The sequence below is a fragment of the Coregonus lavaretus genome (genome assembly GCF_964263955.1).
Source record: "Coregonus lavaretus genome assembly, chromosome: 3".
NCBI lineage: Eukaryota > Metazoa > Chordata > Actinopteri > Salmoniformes > Salmonidae > Coregonus > Coregonus lavaretus.
The window spans coordinates 58,362,346-58,378,426 of NC_139990.1; the positions used below are offsets into that span (position 1 = coordinate 58,362,346).

The window sequence follows — 16,081 nt, forward strand, 5'->3', positions numbered from 1 at the left end:
ATCAAACACATTAAAATAATTGAACTTTGAGACATTACCATCTCCAATCAGGAAAAATGGAAGCAATTCACATATTACATTTCCATCTGAGGGAGAAAGACAAGTGGAGAAAGATTCAGGGTGCAGAACAAACATGGTCCAACATAGAACTGAGACACAATCAAAAATTGTTTGTAGAGCACATGCCTACATTACTCAACCAATTAAGGCATCAAATTGTATTCCTGATTACTGCATCATTACCAGTACATCATTGATTAAAGCAGTTTGAAACCATCCTGTCTACAGCAGGACTAAACATTACTTTTCACTACACACCAGTCAGTTGCTAAAAAAAAAAAATAAGAGACAAATAGAGGTAACTGATTAATAGGAAAAACAATAGAAATACAAAATAGACTAATCAAATATAGAAAAGGCCTTTTATTTTTAATATTTTTACATATGGCTTGAAGCGTTTTTATTACAAAGAGGTTACAAAAGGTTGAAGACTTTTGAATCATCAACCACAGGTGGACAGGACAACACAGCCATCAATGGTAGAAGCACCTACACGGACTGAGCACAACACAGATGGTCAAAATAACAGCAAGTAACTGAAAGCATGTCTCTTTTCCATGTACAGCAGAACAGTAGAGATACCACTAACACCACCTGCACCCAAATGCTAAACATGATTCCCTTGGGTCGTGTTCATTACGCACCAAACAGTACAAAATGGACTGAAACAGGGAGGACTACCTGGACTTGTCAGATAGCAATCGCTTATTTAGTTTTCCCTTTCAAAACAGTTTGCTACCATGTGCCCTATTGAACACGACTCTGTAGTGTTGGACTTGACCATTTGAGCAGGAGTCACTGCACCAATACCGTTCACGATATAAACAGCAAACAAAAAGACTGCATAATAAAAGCCTGTAATGTTAACATGTGACTCGGCTGACTCTTCCACTATAATATTCCTCTCAAAGCCACAACATCACAATCACTATTAAATCAGGATTTATTTTTCATTTTCTAGATGTCTAATCATCAAACATGATCTTTCAAAAGATTCATTGGAATTGGAAAACAATTTTCATGTGTGTGCCCAAACTACGATATTGATCAGATTCGCAGAATTTAGCTTTACAGTTAATCTAGATCCAGTCCGCTTGACCAGGCTGCATTTTGGACATGAAGCTGGCCAGTCAGAACTCAAAGTTTATTTATTTCAATTATTTTTTTTTTAAGGATGAACAGCGGTTGTTTAATCCAAAGTACTTTGCATATAACTTCATCATGTTCATGACTCCAACTCATGTTTCTCTTCTTGCTCGCTTCTTCTTCATCACTGGTTTGGAAGGCTGGCTCTCTTCAGGTTTTTCTATGGGGTAAAACACACAGGGAGAGAAGTCTTACAATACAATATGGGACTCTTTGTAAGACAAGATACAGGTTGTAAAAAATTAAATAGAAAAAGAGAAACAGATAAGACTTTAGAACCAGGAAGTGTGTAGAATCCATTCCAGAAGGATCACCAGGGAGTGAACATTTTTGTTCTAGCCCAGTACTACCACCTGAATCCTCCAATCAAGGGCTTGGATATTAGCTGGGGTGGAACAAAAAGGTGCAACCCATGGAGGTGTGGTCCTCCTGGAGTGGATTGAGAAACAGTGTAGCTGTAGAGAAGTTTGAGTGGAGGCTGAGAGAGCGAGAGAGAACTGCAGCCCTGCCTGTATACAGCCTTGTGTTTGATTAGGGTTGCAACATTTCTGTAACTTTCCCTGGTTGGAGGATTCCCGGACTTCCTGCTTATTCCCAAATTAATTCCAGGAATCTTCCAAATAGGATTTCAGGAAAACCGGGGAACTCCAGAAATCAACAGCTACACTTTGCCACAACCAGGGGACGACATCTGGTTGGGAGGAGGAAGGTGAGCAGGCAGCTTGGTGGCCCAGTCAATCACACAACATGGAGGCCCTGCATAGAAACAACGCCTAGCAGCCCATAACCCCCCTAGGCACTAATATGTCTAGATCTGAATGGCACGAGGGGAAGGTAAAGCTATTCCTCCTTTAATATTAACGTGTTTCTATTGTGATCATAGTATAGCAAGGAATGAGTGGGGATATAGACTATAGGAAAGTATAAAGTGAAGTAAGGTGTATGCAGGGATCGGACCCCAGCTGCTGGCCGACATACGTAGTCTGGGGTCTGCAGCACTACCACTAGACCAGACTCCAGTGTGATTCACATGTGGTTGTTCTGATAGACTTACTCTGTGATGGAACATGTAGACTGTTCTGCTTGGCAGTAGGCTCTGTCTCTGTGGGTTGGGGTGGCACTTGTGTGATAGGGGCTTTGTTCTGAACTACCACTGGTTGCTCCACTCTTGCCTGCAGGAAGAAGAAATCTTGGGATTAAATAGGCTATAAAGAGCTTTTGCCTCTGGGGGTGCTCATGGGCCAAAAGGGGTCCCCTAAACGGACATAAATATTGTGTCCTTAATGGCACCTTAATTCCTTTATAGTCCTTACGAGCCCTAGTCAAAAGTAGTACACTATTAGGGAATAGGGTGCCATTTGAGACCCAGCCATTGGGGAAGTCTATAGAACAGTGTCACCAACCTCCACAGCAGCAGTGTTGACAGCCTGGACAGTAGGAGCAGCAGGCTCCTGGATTGGCTGCTTCTTCACCTTGGCCTCAGTAACAACCTTTTTATTTGGCTCCTCTGATTCCTGTCAATCACAGACAGAACAAATATGAGCCAATCAGGAAGGCCACAGGTAGCAATGACCCAATGAGGGACTCAGCAATGTAGTTATAATGAGTGATGGTAACAGTTTACATTAAGTTGCTCTATTCATGTGTAATAACATTAATTACTATAGTAACATTGTAAAAATGTTGTTAAGGAGTAATCCAGTAACTGATTTGTTCTTCAACTGCTTAGTCTATAGTGTTACCTGGCCAGTAACTACTGCATCTTCAGCTTGCTGCTTCTTCTTCTTCTTCTTCTTTTTAGATTTCCCAGTTCCATCAGCGGCAGGCTCTGCCTTTTCTCTCTCTTCACCTGATCCCTGGTGTGAAACAAAAATATTCCAAGTACAAAACTAAATCAAATATGTGACACATCTAGACTGCTCAACATGACAACCTTTCCCCAACTTGAGCTTAAAAAGTCTAAATAATAACAAGGGGAATGTGTACAGTAAGTAGCAGATACATTTTTTACATGAGAAGGCTTCTGAAATGTAAATGTGCAGCTTTGTTTGACAGAGGCTTTTAAATTGAAACAATCCCCAAATCACTACTATTACTCTATGCAGAACCTTGTACAGGATACAGCATGGTGTCTTTACAAGCAACTGTTGCACTGCAGTCAAACTAGTCCCATTTCAAGGATGTAGTGCTCACTACCAGTCAGTCTATCCTCACATATGCATCAAGTTATATTTAGAGGTTTTTAAATGCAAATTCAATCCTTGTCATCTCTCTCTTCATGATGAAATGTTCTGTTTAACTAGGAACATCTCTGCAGATGGTTTCTCTCGCTCCTCAACTTTCCCAGATTATATTTACAGAATGTAAATATAAAACATGTTATTTATTTAACCAGGAACAGGCCCTTGATGTTAGAAACCTCTTGTGAGGGGCACCTGAAAAGTGTTGACAACTGGTGACTAACCTTGACAGGCTCTGGCAGGGGCTCCTCCAGGCCAGGGGGGGCAGTCTCTACTGGAGCAGGGGGTTCCTCATTGTTCCCCCACACCACCTCTGGGGCAATCCAGTCAGAGCTACTGTCCACTGCAGCAGCAGACCCACCTACAGCAGAAAACACATCCGGAGGAAAGGTCTAGTTAAAACACCTACATGGTACAGACAGAGATTATGATCAGCAATTTCTGATACTCATTTTTTACATTTTTAGTCATTTAGCAGACACTCTTATCCAGAGCGACTTACATTTGTTTTCTTTTTCATACTGGCCCCCCGTGGGAATCGAACCCACAACCCTGGTGTTGCAAACGCCATGCTCTACCAACTGAGCTACACGGTGATATATATACTCCATTATATATTCTGATCAACTGGTGTGTTCTTGTGTCAGGAAAATAAATACCACATGAATCAGATAATATACCTGGCCATTACAACAGATCAAATATTTTTGACCAAATTCATAGTTAATGCGTTTTGCCTTTGTTAGGCAGTATACTTGTCAGTAGTGTAAACCATGCCATCTAGAGGCCAAAAGGTGATCCTACACCCAGAGTCCACAAACGGAACACAAAGAACAGTCAGTCCATTACATTCAGTGCCAACTCCTAGTCTGGTGAATGAGACTGGATTCAGGTCTTTAGCCTTTATCCCTGTTATCCCCGCATCAATGACAGCCCATCCTCCTAATAACAACATTGCAATACAAAACGGGCGGCAGGTAGCTTAGTGTGTAAGAGCGTTGTGCCAGTAACCGAAAGGTCGCTGGTTCTAATCCCCGAGCCGACTAGGTGAAAAATCTGTCGATGTGCCCTTAAGCAAGGCACTTAACCCTAATTGCTCCTGTAAGTCACTCTGGATAAGAGCGTCTGCTAAATGACTAAAATGTAAATGTAAAACCTTAGTGAAAACTCTTGCCAGTAAAAATGTCATTGTACTGTGTATACTTCGCTGTATAAAAATGCTCCATTACATATGCAGTATATTCCTGGGAAATATTACTACCATCATTACCGTCAGTCTCCTGCCCCCAGACAGAGGTGTCTTGGTTGCTCTCAGGAGAGTTCCAGTGCTCCTGATCAGGAACAATGGTAAGGGCTGGGGCCTCTTGGGCTGTCACAGCCCGGTCAGTCCATTCTCCAGACACTACCGGAGCCTCCTCGCTGCTAATATCTGACACCAACACACACACACACACATTTAACACCCTTCAAGAACATCCACACATTGGCACCACTTTAAATAGTATGCCTAAGAAAAGGACTCCAACCAAGTACTGTACAAGTAAGAGCTAATTCATTTTCTTAAAATGGGACATTATTTGATTTCACTCTTTCATGAACCTCTCCTAACCCTTAATCAGATGCTAATTTTAATCTATATGTATATTTTTTACCTTGAGGTGTGACGACGGCAACAGCAGGGATGGCATATGCCTTCTCAGCTTCGGTTTTGGAGGATTCCCCTGGGGAAATAACAGTGATGTTTAAATGCAAGGCTGTAGCTATATTTCCATGTACATTTATATTTCCTATTTGCAAAGGGAGAGCAGGTCAACACACAAAGAGCAGTAGCCTGGAATCCAAACTGATATGCTCAGTTTCTCTATTGTCAGTTTGGATTCCAGGCTAACAGAGCAGTTGACAAGCAGCAGAAGCTACACCTCTCTCTCTGGGCTCGGAGTCCTCCAGGGTATGTATTTATAGCAGGTCTGATCAACAGGGGAACAGCAAAACGCAATAACACGAGAAGACAGAGTAGCAGTCTCCCTGGATGCCAAATTAGTCTGTTTACAGAAAGTTTGTGAAAGAGTGTGTGTCTTTAACCAAGCTCAGGCCTGCTCAGCTGCAGCCTTTTGCCAACAGAGGTATACAATAAGGTGATAGACCTAAAGCTAGCTAGCTTTACCTTTCTTCTTCTCTTTCTTCTCAGAGCCAGACCCAGGGGCTGCAGCTTTGGGGCTGGCCTTGGTTGACTCTGTGGGAGGAGTACTGGGCAGAGGATCCACTCCTCCAGGGCTCCCTGACCCGTCACCGGTGGTCTTGTCTTTACGGCGCTGCTCACGCTTCTCCTTGTTACTGACCTTGGTCTCCCAGGTGCCTGAGACTGATAAAGACATGGGGGCAGGTTAGTGGGAGAAAGTTAAATAGGCCTACATCTTGTGTTCAAATCTATGGTTAGAATGTCAAGGCTCTGGGCCCGGTTTCCAAAAAGCATCTCTAGGCTACGTTCATCGTTAGAACCTTCTTAGGAGCATCGTTACATCTCTGAGCTGTTTCCCAAAACCATCATTACTAAAGTTGCTCTTGAAAATACCCATTATTTAACGACTGCCTCAGACCACTCGAACAGCTAAGTACGTTGTTAGATGTCTTTTGCCCTTCCGCGTCACTTTATACACAGAAGATCTCTGCTAAACACAAAAGCAAGATGTTTATCCGTCTCTCTGTTACAGCCGATAACTTTAGAACGAATGTGACAGACTACAAAAACAAAGTAGCCAATTTTTTTGCATAACAAATACACTTCAGATGAAAACAGAGATGACTGTATTAAAATATAAATACTGTCTAGGTTACATACACCTATATATTTGAATGATATGGAAATCCATTTCATGTTAATGCAATTGAGTTTTATTTAGCTATTTGTAAGCTACCGCTTAAATTTTGCCTCAATATATTTTATTATGTGTAACATGTGCACAATGATGTGCCAAATCTTGATTTAGTACATTATTATAGGGGAAGCATTAGAATAAGCTTAAGAACAATTCTAATGTTAAGGTAAGATTGAAAAAGGAGAAAGCTGATCCTAGAGCAGTGCTCCCCCCCCCCTCGTAAGCCTAAATTCCATCACTATTGGGTAACCGGGCCCTAGTCAGATAGTCTATAAATGCATAAATTAATGATTTCATCTAACACATTCAAAGATGAATCATTTCAATTTCTCTGAAAGGACGTAACGATTAGCTGTAAATGTCTGCCCCCACCACGCTTTGCTAGGCACAATTGATTGAAACAGTTGGTGGTATTAGTGGTGGTGCTGTATGTCGTACCTTCCTCTGATTCCTTGCCATGAGAAGAAGCTGTCTTAGCCTCCTTTACTGCCTGTTTCTGCTTCTTCTTGGTCTTCTTTACCTAAACATATAGAATTCAGCATGTATGGTGGATTAATGCTACAAGGCAAAGTTACTGGGAAGGGAAAGTGGTAACATACAGACTTATCACCCCCTGCACCATTAGGACAGAAACCCCATTTTATGAAAGTCACTCAATCAAGTCAACGCGGTCAAGCTAGGTCTATATATATATATATATATATATATAGAACTGAAATCACACAGTTGAAGTCGGAAGTTTAAATACACTAAAACTCGTTTTTTCAACCACTCCACAAATGTATTGTTAAACTATAGTTTTGGCAAGTCGGATAGGACATCTACTTTGTGCATGACAAGTAATTTTTCCAACAATTGTTTACAGACAGATTATTTCACTTATAATTCACTGTCTCACAATTCCAGTGGGTCAGAAGTTTACATACACTAAGTTGACTGTACCTTTAAACAGCTTGGAAAAATCCAGAAAATGATGTCATGGCTTTAGAAGCTTCTGATAGACTAATTGACATCATTTGAGTCAATTGGAGGTGTACCTGTGGATGTATTTCAAGGCCTACCTTCAAACTCAGTGCCTCTTTGCTTGACATCATAGGAAAATCAAAAGAAATCAGCCAAAAAATTGTAGACCTCCACAAGTCTGGTTCATCCTTGGGAGCAATTTCCAAACGCCTGAAGGTACCACGTTCATCTGTACAAACAATAGTACGCAAGTATAAACACCATGGGACCACGCAGCCGTCACACCGCTCAGGAAGGAGACGCGTTCTGTCTCTTAGAGATGAACGTACTTTGGTGCGAAAAGTGCAAATAAATCCCAGAACAACAGCAAAGGACCTTGTGAAGATGCTGGAGGAAACAGGTACAAAAGTATCTATATCCACAGTAAAACAAGTCCTATATCGACATAACCTGAAAGGCCGCTCAGCAAGAAAGAAGCCACTGTTCCAAAACTGCCATAAAAAAGCCAGACTACGGTTTGCAACTGCACATAGGGACAAAGATCGTACTTTTTGGAGAACTGTCCTTTGCTCTGATGAAACAAAAATAGAACTGTTTGGCCATAATGACCATCGTTATGTTTGGAGGAAAAAGTGGGTAGCTTGCAAGCCGAAGAACACCATCCCAACCGTGAAGCACAGGGGTGGCAGCATCATGCTGTGGGGGTGCTTTGCTGCAGGAGGGACTGGTGCACTTCACAAAATAGATGACATCATGAGGAAGGAAAATTATGTGGATATATTGAAGCAACATCTCAAGACATCAGTCAGGAAGTTAAAGCTTGGTCGCAAATGGGTCTTCCAAACGGACAATGACCCCAAGCATACTTCCAAAGTTGTGGCAAAATGGCTTAAGGACAACAAAGTCAAGGTATTGGAGTGGCCATCACAAAGCCCTGACCTCAATCCTATAGAACATTTGTGGGCAGAACTGAAAAAGCGTGTGCGAGCAAGGAGGCCTAGAAACCTGACTCAGTTACACCAGCTCTGTCAGGAGGAATGGGCCAAAATTCCCCCAACTTATTGTGGGAAGCTTGTGGAAGGCTACCCAAAACGTTTGACCCAAGTTAAACATTTTAAAGGCAATGCTACCAAATACTAATTGAGTTTATGTAAACTTCTGACCCACCGGGAATGTGATGAAATAAATAAATAATTCTCTCTACTATTCTGACATTTCACATTAAAATAAAGTGGTGATCCTAACTGACCTAAGACAGGGAATTTTTACTAGGATTAAATGTCAGGAATTGTGAAAAACTTGAGTTTAAATGTATTTGGCTAAGGTGTATGTAAACCTCCGACTTCAACTGTACACCATCCTGTTCCCCTAAATCTGTCTACCAAGAGCCTTTTGACATGTCATTTATAGGGTATACCGTACTTACACTCTCAAACGCTATAAACCAAACATCAACAAATCAAATAAAAAAAATTTAAAATGTCAGCGCCTCAATGCAGAATGATGCCAAAATCAACTATAAAGAGCATTGATTGACAGTCAGCTGGGTTGAGAGCTGTATTTGATCACGGAGTAGCCACACTTGACACTAGCTAAATCAGGAAGCCATCGGTCCCATCCTTTAAGATTTGCTGCATCTGCAAGTTAAGATCTGGCAACCAGACACTGACAGCTGGCCCCTGCACATCACAGGACAGTAGGCGTCCTAAGGGAGGCAGGCCTCTAGTCTAAAAGCCACATCATCACTAGTAAAACTCCACTACATACGGCATAAGGCCCGTTCTCATCTTCAAGGCATGTTTAGCGCAGAAATTGGGATATTACATAGCTAATTATACCCAAGCAGACCTGACCTTAGTTTACATACAACGGACTTTGTTTTGCATACAACAGATTCAACTCTTTCACTAGTCTCCTAGGCTAGCATACAAGCATTTGTCTCTGCAAGCAACATTAGGCCTACCTCAGAAGCCTTTTCTGTCTTGACTTGAGGAGAATGATGTGGCACTACTGGCAGGTTGTCTTCTGTCACTCTGACTTCCTCTTGCAGCTCAGCAACTGTACGACCATTTGGCTGTGATTTCTGCGGGACAAAAGAGAAGACAAGGCTGAATTTGAAAAAAATATGAGTTTGGCTCGTGTGACAGGTTCATCTAGCTAGCCGAATCATGCTAATGTCGGCTACTACTAGCTAGCTAGCTACTGTGACGTTAGAGCTGTCATAATTAGCATAGCATAACTAGCTAGTAAGGCAACATTGGAAACATTACCTTTTCTGTAGGTTTCCTTTTCTTTTTCTTCTGTTCCTCTGCTCTCGCAACCTTGATAGGAGCTGGTTTAGTGCTTTCAATAGTCTCATCAACTTCAATTATGGTCGCTCGCTTCTTGAACAGCCAACGACAGGCCGAGGCCCACATAGCCACCATTAGCACGAGCCCAATGCACGCTGCTAAGAAGATCAACCATGGCGGAATCTCGGGCTTCACTCCAAAATCCACCCCGAGTTCTGAGTGCAAGAGGTCTAGGCCGGTGGAAAGAAGCTCATTCAGGCGACCTGCTATCAACTTCACCTGTTGACAGGTCGCGTCCTGCCAGTTCTCTGCCATTTGGGTTTATCTCGATGATTGACAGAAAGAATATGCTAAAGTTAACGTTAGCTGGCTAAAAAAAACGGTTGTGACAGGCCAAACAATAAAACCACGATCATCGCTAGCTTGTCATCCACCTAGCCGCTAACGCGTTAGCTAGATGTCATTAATGTAACTTTTGAGTCGGTCGAAATTGGTTAGCCTCATATAGCTAGCTATGTGTGTCTCAGATCGTATGACTAATGAACCGCTTTCTTGCCCACTGTGATAAAGCAAGAAGGTTGATTTCAAGGAGCCACAGAAACAGGCGGGGCTTAGCAGTATCCAGCTCTACGATTGGTGCAACTTCTTCATGGAAAGGGTGGAGGCGTCCCTCTGAAGTCCTGATGAATTTCCCCATTCAGTTCATCGATCATTTAAAGTGTTGGTTTTCCGGACACAGATTAAGTGTGGTTCTGGACTAGAACAGATGAATTAGGGTTAGTTATCAGTATATTTGACTAAAAGCCATGCTCAATGGTGAATCACATATCTTGAACCAAACTGAACCATAGCTGAACCATAGCTGTCCACCTGGTCAAATAGAATGTATGTGGCCTGTTTTATTGTATGCTTGGATGTATTTGCCCAATCTAAATCATTGCAATCTTTTTAAAGAGCAGGTTTTATCAGCATGCCTAGCAATTATTGTGAGAAAATCATCGATTTAAACCATATTCAGAAAGACATTCGACAACAATCAAGAGACTTAAAAATATAATTTGCATCCAAGTTTATTTTGTAATTCCCTACTCCCCCTATACAAGAAAAATAATTACTTTCCACCAAGGCAGCAGCGAACTGTCAGTGATAGTAAGTGTTCTGTTTAGGGCAAGGAACAAAATCATAATCACAGTGGGTTTTTTATACTTTTACTTTTTAAATACTTCTACTGCGGTCCTCTTTGGCTGGGTTTCGGCACACAGTTTGCTGTTGAGCCAAATTCCTGGGAAGTAAAGGTTTAAGCCAATAGAGCGGAGCCGAGGGCTTCAACTTTACAAAGCCAATGCAGGAATGTATATTATCTTCAGAACTAAAAAAATTAAAATAAAATAAGAACAAGCAGTCTGTGTTCACAACACAAACAAAATAACCGCCAGGGGAGCGACAGCATTTTTGTATTTTCTTTGAATTCCATAAAATTGTATAGACAAAAAACAAATCTACAAAAATTGAACTAGGTAAATATTACACAACAGGTAAACATGTTTGTCAACCTCTACACAAAACCAAAGTTCTTGGTCTTAATGGCTAGTAAGAGTTTCTGTTTTAGAATCTGTTTGGAGGAGTAGAGTGGCACGTAGAGGCGCGAGATGCAGGTGTTGGCCGTGGGCAGGTGCTGGTCGTCCGGAGGCCTGATGGTGATGGAGGGCATGGGCTGGAAGCCTTCCTCACTGGCTGGCAGAGACGGACTGGAGGTCCAGAAGTACACCTGCAGGGAGGGAGAGAGGAAAACACAGTCTCAAGGTTCAAAGTTGTGTAATAAATACATTGGACTCAGATTTTTGTATTGGAATTTGTATTAGACATTGTGCAGATAACAATGACATGTAATAAGCTGGGACTGCATCAGGTAGTGAAAATCATTTCTTACCAGATCTTGCCTCTCAGTCATGCTCATCTTCTCCACGATGGACCAAAACCAGCGTTTGAACTGCAACAACTTATCAGCATTTTCCCCTGTTGAGATTCAGAGTGGATAACAAAAATAAGTGACTCAACATGGAATAAAAACCATAAACTCAAACACATTTAAGTCATGTAAAAGTACAAACTTATTTATGTTACAAGACTTCCAACTGCTCCAACTGCATGGCTAAAAGTGTAAGGGTGAGGATCAATAACAAAAGGAAACCTAAATGCATCCAGATTTTACAGTTCTAGGACCAGGTCTCCCCCTCCACATAATCTTATTAATTGTGATCAAAAAGGCAAAACTGATCCTACATCAGCACTCATACTCTGAGATTCTTTGTGAATACGGGCCAAGGTCTTTGTACCAGATTCATCGTTGAAGGACGTGAAGCTGATGAGCATCTGCACGTTGACCTCTCCACAGCCGTTGACCAGCAGCCTGAAGTCCTCAGCTGTCAGGTCCTCCAGGGCATTCTTAGGAAGGACATCCAACAGACCCTTCCTCATCGCCTGAGAGAGACAAAACAATATTAACATTGCATGTTAACATCTTTATATACAGTACACATCCATCCCCTTCTCATCGGCTGAGAGAGAACATGGTATTAATCTCACATGCATTTACGCTCAACAATATTGAGTCTCTGTACACATCTAGGCTTATCCCTTCTCCAGCTTTAGACTGGCCTGGTGTCAGATTTGCTATTTCGGAAACTCCTATGGCCATTGTCATGCCAAAAACACAAACAGATCTGGGACCAGGCTAACTTTAGACCTAACTCAATACAGAATGCCCCACTTGGTTCCCCTTATTATAATGAATGGTAATTCACTTGTATACAGTGCCACGTGAGACAGTGTACAACTCACATGAAGAGGTTGCTCGGCGACTACCAGCATCCTGTGTTCGGCGTACTTCCTCACGTATTCGTAAACGTTGAGAGGAGTCACAGGCATGTTGACCCCACCTGACAGCAGCTCCACCTGATATAGCCATGGACAGCAGATAAGTCATATTAATAATATAATGCAATGTTTCAAAACATTCTCTCAGTCAGAATTAGTGTCAAGAAGAGAAGGGTTTTCAAAATACAGTCAACGCCTGATAAATGCAAAACGTGGCAGTTTCAAGTTTTTAATGTCACATGTACAAGTACAGTGAAATGCCAGTTGTGACAGAGTGCATTAAAACCAGAGCATGCAGTCATCAGAGGTGATTGCAAAAATATAACAAATTGAAAAATCTGTGAGTTCTTTACCTGTCCAGCCCCTTCCTCTTTGCACAGGTCTATTGCGAAGGCCAAGTCCATGGCTGCAAACACAGCCTCCGCCTCTCCAGCCTGAGAGTGACGGATCAACTGCCGCAGGCTCTCGTACATTACCGGGTCAAAGAAGGCAAAGTCATGCCAGTTCACCTGCACACCACACACACACATACGGATGAGAACTCTATCCGTGTACAAGTCCAGATGTAGCAGTTTCCATATAGCAGAGTACAACAGTGCCCATATAACAGTGGAACTCATTACCTTTCTGCCAAGTAGCACCTTGATGACATGTCTGTTCAAGGTAATTGGACAGAGCTCATTCTGCAGCAGACACAGCCCTAGTATTCTGGAGGAAATAAACAAAAAAACTAAACAATTAAATACTTGGAATTTCTTTGTAGGCTACATATAATTGTAATTTTGTTGTTTCATCTCTGAATACAAGTAAATAGAGGCTGCACTCCCTATGGGTCCTGGTTGCACTATAAAGGGAATAGGATGTCAGGACTCAGCCAGTGGTCCCTACTTACCTGCCGATGTTCCTGAAGCAGTTGAGCCTGGCCTCTGTGTTCTTGCCGGGCCGGGGAGAGTAGAATCCTCTCTTCCCGGGCTGGTAGAACAGGGGAGCGTTGTCATCTCCGTCTTCAGGGTCATCCAGCTCCATGTCCACCACACTGCGGGTGGAGCCATGACGCTTACGGTTCTCCTGCTGCTACAACCAGGAAATGAGGAACTTTATTCATAATTGACAATAATTGACTAATTCTATTGTTATTACAGCGTAAAATAATGAAAATCAGTGCCACTCAGGGCTGACACGGTGACCGTATTACCGCCACACCGGCAGTCACGAGTCACGACGGCAGTCAAATTCCACGTGACCGTGTAGTCACGGTAATTAGGCTTCTCCAAGCTCTGATGCTGCTGATGGTCATTAGTAGCCTACCAAACTTGCTAACTGCCTGGTACTCAGCACTCTATTGTCCCTCTAATCACTCTGACCTCAATGCAAATGTAATCGTAGCTTAGCCCATAGGCCTATATGTTTTGATAAGGTTTGTATCACAATGAAAGTGGCCAAATAACTTCTTAAAATTAGGCACATTAATCCGCTTTATAACCGGTGTAGAGCCTAACTGGCATACATAGGCTGTGCATGAGTTAAGTTTGGGGAAGAACATTTTCACCATAAAAATGCACCTTTATAATAAAGCAACACATAAATAGATCGCATTTGCTGTCATTTTTGAGAACAGTGTTTTCCCGCTAATTGATTGCATTTTGGAACATTCGCGCTTATAGCCTACTGCCGTGTGCGCATTCCTACGCTTATAACGTGGTCCTCTGTAGCTCAGCTGGTAGAGCACGGTGCTTGTAACGCCAAGGTAGTGGGTTCGATCCCCGGGACCACCCATGCACAAAAATGTATGCACGCATGACTGTAAGTCGCTTTGGATAAAAGCGTCTGCTTAATGGCATATTATTATTATTATTATAATAATGTGAAGAAAGCCTAAACGTTTATCAACATTTTAAGCTAAACGTTCTGATCTGTTGCATCAGCCTCATTGCTTTTCAAAGTATTTTTTTATGCTAGTGGTTGTATTAATTTGGGATCTATCGCATCCCACAACCGTCCCAGAGTACTGTACTATGGGGGATAGTAGATTGACATAGGCTAGTGCTTTTGCTGTTCGTCAGGCCTAGTCATCTTGTTGGCTGATGAAAGGTAAGCTAAATGTGGACAGTTCTAACATCTTCGCAGTTGCGTCCCCGATGTGTGTCTTCATTCACTTGTAGCCTACTTCTTAGCTGAAATGCCTATGAGAAGGACCCGATCACGTGAGGGGCATTGGCTACATCAGAGAGCCATGTGAGTGCGAGGTGCTTCGGAGCACGACAGCCGGGAATTATAATTATTATATTCAGCCCAAGGGCACAACAGCCACTTTGGCCGCAAAAGGCACAGATTTTTTTAGGGGGCATTACGGCCACACAAGGGGGATGCCGCTGGGAAATTCAAGGCCTGGTGAGAATATTATCAAGTGCTTGTCAAACTGATGAAGTGTGTGCAATTTGCGACTTTTTTCAAATCATCATTAGAGTCCCATCATGCAGCCTTAGAATGTATTAAAATCAAAACATATAGCCCAACCTTTGTATCACAACTAAAGTTGCATAAATAACTCTAAATCAAGCGTATAGGAGGACCAGTGCCTTTGTTAACCGCTCAACACAGAATAGCCGCATGTGCACACTTCCTCTGAAATCGTTTGGAGAAAACAACCTTTCTATTTTATTAAGCTATGTTCAATTGTATTCTTCATACTATAAAATAATAAAAAATAATCCCACGGAATTCTAAGCAAATCTTGTCTGCTAAATGAACTAGTGTAGCCCACAGCCATAGCCATATCAGGGCCTAACATAAGGACAACTACGAGTATGCTATTCTGTTCTTTTGAAATAGACCACATTTTCTTAATATCGTGTTTCTTTAGACCTGTCTAAAATAAATCATGGATTTATTGTGATGTGTAGGCTATACTAAATTGATTTATTATACTTTTAAAAATGTAGATGTTCCAAAAGCTCTGCATCAGTGGCTTGTGGGCTATGCATGGAAGCCAGGAGATGCTACACGTGTTTATGTTAATTAACGGTCAATTGCCATGAGAGTGGCAGTTATTTGCTTGACAATCACCAGCTGACAAAATGTCATACCGCCACAGCCCTAGTGCCACCCAGTAAAATAGAAGAGACTGGTCTTGAGAAAGGTTGCTAAGGCTGAAATATTGACATTAAACAGTCCCCTATATCCCCTCTGTTATTATTAGAGCATAATATAATTGGGTGATCATGAGGTGAATATTTGTATTATGTTATAGTAAACCTCTAAAAAGGCCACATTCAGAGAATTCTAACCAGTACATGAATGTCCACATTCCTTTTATTCTTCATACAACTTTCTCTCAGGCACTAATGACTTGTGCCTGGACCACAGAGCTGAGGCATGCTGGGACCGGAGATGGAGAGCTGAAGTTTACCTGTGCTTTCTCAGGAGCCTCCAGGAGACCCAGGTCCAGTATGCTGTCAGCACCATTTTCCCTGTGGAAGGAGAGAGGGGTTTTAGTCAGTGTATCCTTTATTTCACTTTTATCTAACCAGGTTGTCCTATTGAGGTCAAAATACCACTTTCACAAGGGAGACCTGGCCAAGAGGGCATCCTTGAAATTGTGTAGGGTGACAAGATGCGTCCCAAATGG

At 42.1% G+C, this 16,081-nt stretch overlaps 2 protein-coding genes across 4 annotated transcripts in view; both read right to left on the reverse strand.

The window, feature by feature from the left end:
* Positions 1-408: 408 nt before the first annotated feature.
* On the reverse strand, positions 409-10,178 carry LOC311119012 (uncharacterized protein). The gene is made up of 11 exons (XM_084157697.1): positions 9,556-10,178; positions 9,249-9,368; positions 6,761-6,842; positions 5,611-5,808; positions 5,099-5,167; positions 4,717-4,875; positions 3,671-3,807; positions 2,949-3,062; positions 2,610-2,720; positions 2,261-2,378; positions 409-1,366 (listed from the first exon to the last, which is right to left on the reverse strand). Exons 1-11 carry the CDS (start codon positions 9,889-9,891, stop codon positions 1,299-1,301), a joined length of 1,512 nt encoding a protein of 503 aa, XP_084013823.1. The 5' UTR covers positions 9,892-10,178; the 3' UTR covers positions 409-1,298.
* Positions 10,179-10,630: 452 nt separating this feature from the next.
* Positions 10,631-16,081, reverse strand: part of LOC311111060 (E3 ubiquitin-protein ligase UBR5) — a 39,940-nt gene continuing 34,489 nt past the window's right edge. Inside the window, exons 49-56 of one of the 3 annotated variants that reach the window (XM_084153761.1) lie at positions 15,863-15,923; positions 13,346-13,527; positions 13,077-13,161; positions 12,807-12,962; positions 12,418-12,531; positions 11,874-12,057; positions 11,507-11,592; positions 10,631-11,344 (exon numbers count right to left, since the gene is read on the reverse strand). In XM_084153761.1, the coding sequence (XP_084009887.1) occupies positions 11,132-11,344; positions 11,507-11,592; positions 11,874-12,057; positions 12,418-12,531; positions 12,807-12,962; positions 13,077-13,161; positions 13,346-13,527; positions 15,863-15,923 (1,081 nt within the window). In that variant the 3' untranslated portion in view covers positions 10,631-11,131. The remainder of the gene's footprint in view (positions 11,345-11,506; positions 11,593-11,873; positions 12,058-12,417; positions 12,532-12,806; positions 12,963-13,076; positions 13,162-13,345; positions 13,528-15,862; positions 15,924-16,081) is intronic. The other 2 variants (XM_084153763.1, XM_084153762.1) reach the window with 2 other exon arrangements.